Consider the following 7794-nt stretch of genomic DNA (forward strand, 5'->3'; position numbering starts at 1 on the left):
TTAAACTTAAACTATATAGGTAGGTACATTCAACTTTAAATTCACGGTTTTCGTCTTCCGTTTTTCTTTGCTTCTTCTTTGTAGCCATCTCAAACAGGGCACCTAAAAAAATGTTTCATTTTATAATAATAAAGCCACCAACACAAAATAATTACAATTCTTAAATTGATGACAAAAATACCTGTAGGATTTGCAGCTGGTTGGAAAAATACAGGTAACTTTATGCTTCGAGTAGGTACTTTTGTCACCCACGTGCGATTTGCAGACGCGACTAGCACTAACCACTGCACAATGAGACTGCTGACTGACTGGCTCACTCAACTCGTGCATGAATCGCTCGCGCCTCCCCCGTGCTGGTCTCCCTGGATGGCTGCCAGCATGTGTCACATAAATTCTGGGCCTCTGTTTCTTTATCTTGATAGTGAGAAGAATCATGCCTAGCTCATGCTACCAGGCATGTCACCTGTAAGAGTCTCCGACATGCAGAGAGTCAAAAGTCCCAGAATATGTGCAAAACCTCACAACTATTAACACACCCATTATGATGGTGCTTTCCATAGGGAAACCCTTGGTGTTATTGAGACCTGGGAGAGGAAGAAGCGATGCAGCTCTTCCGCTGCCTGACTGTAAACTTTGGAAGAGGTACCTTCTCTTGCTAAGAATCAAGGTGCCTCTTCCTACCACCTACCCTGATAGTGTATGGAACAATAAGTAATAGCATGATAACAGGACAGCAGGATATGGGACCCTCCTCGAGTACTTACTGATTATATGCCACCCCTGGCAAGAAGTCCTTTCATGTTTTGAGGCTGGTTTTCTTATCACTAAAAAATGGGGGTGGTTTCCCTTCTAGCTAGCCTCCCACAACTGCTATGGAGCCACCAATAAGACTAATAAGATTTTATCTATGAAAAGGTCCAAAGAGAGATGGCTGATTCCAAGACTGGGGCAGACAAAGTCCAGGGTGAGACCAGAATACTCATGATGTCAGAAAGCAAAGAAATCTATAGAAACTGATGGAGACATGGCAAATGGACACAGGAACCAGCTTGAGAGTCGAAATTTGAGCATCATAATGAGTAATGACATGATAGTGCATAAGCCACTAAATTAAAAAATCCATAAACCAACATTGATAGTACAAAAAATAAAAAGGGAAGGGTAAAAGGGAAGCTCTTGTTTACAGATGAATGTCAAATAATAAATGCAGAAGAAATAACAAAAATGGAAAAATCACCATTTTTTAACCACTATGGAAATAACAGATTCAGGTAAGATCAACAGGAAATGCTAAAGCTACTGGGTAAAAGATTGTGATCCAGGATGGGCTGAAATCTGCAGACACCATCTTAATCAAATGACCAAACTGAACACCACCAATGACAGGACAAAGCCACATCGGGTGCCTCCTGACGTGACACCAGAGAAGGACTCAACATCTTTTACACAATTGTCCTACTAAAACATTTGATCTGAATCCAAGCATGAGACCAACCTGATTGAAGGACATTCTGCAAAACAACTGGCCTGGATTCTTCAAAAAGGTCAGTGTCATGAAAAAGTTTTTTTAAAAGCTGAGGAACTGTTTAAGATTATATGAGACTAAAGAAACCAGACAGCCAAATAGAATGTATGATCCTGAAATGGATCCTGGATCAGGAAAGAAAGCCAAATAAATTTATAAAGGATATTAGGACAATTAAGGGAATTTCAAAATAAACCATATAATATATAACAGTCAAAAATAAATGTATAGCCCAGCTGGCATGGCTCAGTGGTTGAGCATCGACCTAAGAACCAGGAGGTCACAGTTCGATTCCTGGTCAGGGCACATGCCCAGTTTCAGGCTCAATCCCCAATAGGTGGCATGCAGGAGGCGGCTGATTGATGATTCTCTCTCATCATTGATGTTTCTATCTCTTTCTCCCTCTCCCTTCTTCTCTGAAATCAATAAAAATATATATATTTTAAAAATGCATACATATGCGTGCATACACACAAACACACACACACAGTTGGGAGGACAAAATGTTAACAACTGGTGGATCTAGAGAAAAATGTTCATTGTACTATTCTTACAACTTTACTATAGGTTTGAAAAGTTTTAAAATAAAAGAAATGTACAAAAAAGCCGTCAGAACTGCCAGTGGTGTCACAGTTGAATTGGGTACTCACCTGTCAGGTACTCCAGGACAGCAGCCATGTACACGGGCGCCCCCACTCCAATCCTGTACTTGGGGTGGCCTTTCTTGATGTACCGCAGCATCCGCCCCACAGGGAAGATGACTCCTGCCTTGGCAGACCTGGAGGTTTTGGTGGACTTCTTCTTCCCGCCCCTGCTTGACATGGCGATGGCCCTGGAGCTGGATCAGTAAACACACTGGGGAGGCAAGAGGCACACCATCAGGATCATTGGGACAGCGCCATTTCTCTTTCCCCTTATACTCTGGCCCCTGGGAGAAATAGGTACTGCCCGCAGCAGCCCTCCGAGCCCTATTAATACTCTATGCTGAGGTGCTGTGGCCCCTAAAGAGAGAATGGCTTAGCTTTTTACATTTTATACCATGACATCAATTTTATCAGCCCTTTCCATTTAAAGGTTACTTTGGCAGTGACTGTTCTTAAGTGTCTTGCTTTTATGCCGCATGATGTAAAAGAAAATGGGAATTCTTGGCTATGTTTTATACACTTAATAATGCATTCTCATATACTGGAGACTGGAACTAATACATTTGCTGAAGTCTTCATAAAAGAAAATAAAAACGATGTCACCTGTCCTAGAATGAAGCTTTAAAGCCCGATACCTATGTTCTTTGATGAAAGCAGCATCTGTACCTTACAATCCTTCATCTGTGAGAGGCAGGAACAGCTCACAGGAGCTCAGTGGGTGGCCAAATTGGAATAAGAGGCCCCTGGACACTTCCGGTCTGCTGAACAGGCCTGCCCTTACAGAAGTGTTTTTGCTTCCCTGCTCCTCCCATTCCCATCCAAAATGCCACTCAGTCCAGAGGATGTCCCCTCTTCAACACCTCTGTGGGGTCCTCTCCTCATTACCCCAACTATGACTAGATCCAGGTCATCACTATCTTAACTGAATGATCACAAATGTCTCCTGAAAAGGTCTCCCACCACTGGCCCCCTTTCCTGTAATCCACCTCCCGATATCATTAAACACACAAATCTGAATATATCATAGCTCTGGTCTTAAAGTGTTCCCTGGCTGCCAAATTGCAAGATAAAATCGGGACCCTTGGCCTGTCCAGCAGCCCTAAAATCTAGGCCTGGCACACCCATCCAGCTTTATTTTATGCTTCTGGTGGTTGTGTGTAGTCCCCCCAAATGCCTTCCTCTGCAGTGGTTGTGCTTTGGCTAGGACCTCCTCCATCCTTCACACTTGCTTTCTGCCCTCTGCCAACCCTTCCCTGAGTACTCTAATCCAGATGCTCCACCCTCTAGGCTCCCATGTGCTTCATGCATGATAGGCACATACCCCCATTTCTCCCATCAGACTCCAAGTTCTTGAGTCTGCCCATGACTGTGCTCCGAGTGTAGCACCACACAGTAAAGTCTGAAATGCTAACAGCATTTAAGTCACCATGCATTCTCTGCAGGAACTATGCTGGGGAATGGAAATAGCAGTGCACAACACAGTGTGGTCCCTGTTCTCACAGAGCAGGTGGGGAAGAGAGACAAAAACCCTACAGTTGTTTAAATGGTAGTGGTGAAAGGCCAGTGCAGGGTGCTAGAAGAGAGGCTGTGATGAGGCCTCTACCCATTTTGGGGCACCAGGCAAGCTTTTCCTAGAGGACAATTACTAGTATGCTCTGACCATTGAACCAAATGGGCAGGTCTCCCATTTACTGGTAAACTGAGGTTAGATTCCATGGGTCCCTCAAACTCCAACAGTCCATGACTCTATGATTGTGGAGGCCACAGAGTTAGAAGTCCTTATTACTCTGATGGCCAAACCTATATTTGGGACATGCCATGATGTGTACCTAACATCAGTGTGACCAACCCTCAAGATCATCTCAAATTGGCTGCCTGACAGAGATGGTGAAACAGCAGAGAGCAGCATTCCTGGAGGCAGCTGTGCTTAACAGGCCCAACAGAATTAAGGGGCTCAAGCCCTGATTCTAGAAGATGTTGGAGGGGGCTGAAGACCCTGGGAAGAGAACCCTATATTTCACCCTGTCAAAGGGCACTAAATCTTAATTGATCACTGAGTGCTAAAGAGTCCTATAAGGGTCTGAGTTATTCTAAAACATTTACTTGGCTCCATTTCTTGCTGTAATGAGCCCCATTTTAAAAGATTCCCTGCAAATAGGTGCCTGTGCTCACTCAGAGCAGGAAATGGTATGTGTATACATACATGTGTGCACACGTATGTTTGCAGGGAAAGCTGTCACTGAGTTTCCTAGCAGTCTTTTGCTTTACTACAAATGTGTTTCACAGACCACCTTACAGATCAACTCTATACTTTTGGACTAAGCACTTTTCAGATTTGAATGTTTCCCTTCTTTCAGGAGAGGCCTGTGGTCAGTGATGATTAATGCAACTCAGCCCCATTCTTATTGGAGCACAGACTTCAGCTCTTGTCTCCAGGTGGCCCCTGTCCTGCCCCAGAGGAGCCATTAGCACTCAGAAACCTGATGGGTTCTAAACACACTTATTCCTTAAAAGTGATGCTCCTGGTGCTTCCCTCTGAATCTAGCTAAGAGTGGGTACATCACCCTGGCCAGTATGGCTAAGTTGTTAGAGCATTGGCCCTCAGACCAAAGGGTTTCAGGTTCAATTCCCAGTCAAGGGGCACATACAATGGTTGTGGGCTTGATCCCAGGCCCTGGTAGGGGTTCGTGCAGGAGGAAACCAGTCAATGTGTCTCTTGCACATCGATATTTCTCTCCCCCACCCCCCTTTCCCTCCACTTTACTCTCTCTATGGAAAGAATATCCTCAGGTGAGGATTTTTAAAAAGAGTCATTACATCATCCACATGTTGGAAACTCACAGGCCTCCAGCCCAGTGCATATCTGGCTGTTGAGTCGCAGAGCTCTGTTCTGATTGCCTATGGCAAGGGCCCACTTGGAAGTCTCATAGGTGCCTTAAACTGTTCTGGATTTCTCAGCTCCATCATTGGCAACATCATGCATCAAGTTACCAAGAGAGAGTCAACCTGGACCCACTTCTCTGCTCACCTCCCAGCACCCAATCATTAGCCAAACTCTGCTGAGCCCACCTCCGTAACTTTTCAAGCCTCTTCTCTTCACCCCACCCCCACCTTGGTTCAGCTCTATTACTTACCTACTTCCCCAGCACCAGTCTGGTTCCAGACACTAGAGGATTTTTGCCCACTTTGCTAGTTCCTCATCGCCTAAGCCAGCCACAAACAGCATCCTTCAACTGCTTCCGCAGCACTGCTTCCTGCCACCCTGCCTGGGCTCAGATGCCCCAGGCTGCCCCTGACTTCCTGACCTGTGATGCTATGCCCAGAATGCCTTTATACATGCTGTTTCTTCTGCCTGTCCTCCTGCCAATCTGAACTGTACTCACACGAACCATCTTCTCGAACCTGGCCATGGACTGGAATTGCTATCTGCTTTGTGTTCCCATAGCACATATCCTGGCACATATCTGTGTGCCTCCCTCCCCAACTTGACTGAATTGCAAGCTACTTGATGCCAGGCACTGTAGTTAATACATCTCTGGTTCTCTGGGTCCCAGGAAAGATCTAAAAATTCATGGACCCTCAAGTGCCACTTTGCTCAATGAAGATCTTCATGTCTCATTTGAGTCCAGTTCTCTCGGAAAAAGCAGATCTAAGTCTTTATCCCTTCCCCAAGGGAGGCTATCCTGCAAGATTCTGTTGCTCATCCCTCCCCATGTTTTTTTCTGCAATTCTAACTACAGATCCCCAAGCTACTGCCACAGCTATGAGAATTCTGACCAAGCCATGCAGCCTCATGACATCCAGTAATGTGTGGGAATATCAACTTGTAGCACAGTCTCCAGATAAACCCATGAATGTGCAGGTCCATCCTGCTCTTCAGCGGGCAAGGAGATATGGGCAGCTATGGCCAGGCTCCAATGTGGGGATAGTGGCTGTGACAGAGTGGCTGTTGAGCGCTGAGGTTAGTAACTCAAATTCCAAAGTCAGACTGATCTGGTTCAAGTCATGGTTCTGCCCCTTACAGCCTATGTGTCCCTGGACACATGATATAGCCCCTCTGAGTCTATTTCCTCATCAGTCAAGTGGAAATGATGATAGAATAGACCTCAAAGAGTTGAATAAAAGCATGCATATCCTATATAATAAAAGGGTAATATGCAAATTGACCCTAACAGCAGAACGACCACTCAACCAGTCACTATGAGGCACACTGAGCGCCTCTTGGTCCCTTTCCCCGGCAGGCAGGCTCTGATTGACTGATGGTGAACGGGGAACCAGGGACTGGGTGGCGGCAGGGGGTGGGGCCGGCTGCGGGTAGCTGGGGAAGATGGCCCTGATTGCAGGCCAGGCCTAGGGTCCGTACCCACGCATGAATTTCATGCGCTGGTCCTCTAGTAAGAATAGAATTAAATACAAGCATGCAGGTAAAGGCCTGACACCCACTGAGTGCTCAGTAAAGTTAATAAAAATGACGACAGTGTGCATAAGATGAAAAAAGGCCACCATCTTGAAGAACTGGCATTGGATGTTTGTATTGATGAGGGCAGCCCTAGTTGCTATAATAAGCCCCTACAGCTTTTTTCTCACTCATGAAAAGTCCCAAGTGGGTTTCTATGACTGACCAATGCTTCTCCACAGGATGATTCATGGATCCACACTCCCATTAATCCATCACAATTCCATGGTTACCATGGAAGGAAAAAGGCCATGGAGGAAAACACATGGAGGTTTTCAGGGCCCAGACCTGGAAGTGAGGCATACTACTTCTAACCATGATCCATCACTTAGTACTTGATCACATGGTCAACTGCAAAAGAAGTTGAGAAATGTCCTCTACCTATTTGCTCAGAAGAAAACAGGAAACAGTCAGCCTATCACATGACAAACCAACCTGAAAGCTGACCCTGAAACCATGTCTAGATGACCAACCAAAGCCTGCTGAGCCCTGTTTGACCCATGTCCTGCACCTAGCCTCTTCTGAGAAATGGATAGTTCTCATCATAGAAAAAGTAACTTCTGATGCACTCAGCTTCTCTTCAGGGGACAGATGTTGCTCACAGGAGAAACACCAACACTCTCTTGTCAACAAAGTTGTGTCCTTCCTTCCTGGACTCATCATCCAGGAGGATACCTCATTCAGTAAAATAGAAGCCCTTACCCCTGTAAAGGGCCCCCACATACTCTGAAGGTAATAATAGGTATTCAGGCAACCTTAGCACCCGTACATCACATTACGTTCATATGCATCAGCTTGGCTACCTTTGTTACTGTTATCAGGTCAGGAAATGAAGCTTCTGCGGTTGCTCCTGAAGGGATCTCTGTGGTATTTATCTCTGCAGCTCCTCTAACTATAAATCAATCACAATAGACAGGAACCTTGCTTGCAGAAACCCAAAGTTTACTCAGAGACACACTGTTGGAGAGGGGCTATATAGAGAGATGAGCCAGGCTTGAGGGAGATGCAAGTCTCTGGTCAACATGATCTTTCCTCATAGCACAGACTAATTAGAAGCCTAGCTGTGAGGATCCATGAGTAAGATGGACATGAAAACCCCAAGCCCTCTACTATTGAAAGGGACACAGAGGTGAGGAGGGCAAAGGGCCATCCTACCTACCACTCCACTC

General features: G+C 45.6%; 1 protein-coding gene across 15 annotated transcripts in view; it reads right to left on the reverse strand.

Annotated features, from left to right (window-relative positions):
• The window catches only part of LOC102256783 (core histone macro-H2A.1), a 67028-nt gene extending 64610 nt beyond the window's left edge, over nt 1-2418 (reverse strand). For 7 of the 15 annotated variants that reach the window (XR_001362000.1, XR_001362002.1, XR_001362001.1 and 4 more), the window contains exon 1: nt 2176-2417. Coding sequence is in view for 11 of the 15 variants with exons in the window: in XM_014539155.1 (XP_014394641.1) it covers nt 2176-2347 (172 nt within the window). In the remaining 4 variants the exon portion in view is untranslated. Of the gene's footprint in view, nt 1-2175 lie in introns of all 15 variants that reach the window. The other 8 variants (XM_005865589.2, XM_005865588.2, XM_005865586.2 and 5 more) reach the window with 3 other exon arrangements.
• Between the last annotated feature and the right edge of the window lie 5376 nt (nt 2419-7794).

Source organism: Myotis brandtii, unplaced genomic scaffold (genome assembly GCF_000412655.1).
Source record: "Myotis brandtii unplaced genomic scaffold, ASM41265v1 scaffold208, whole genome shotgun sequence".
Lineage (NCBI taxonomy): Eukaryota > Metazoa > Chordata > Mammalia > Chiroptera > Vespertilionidae > Myotis > Myotis brandtii.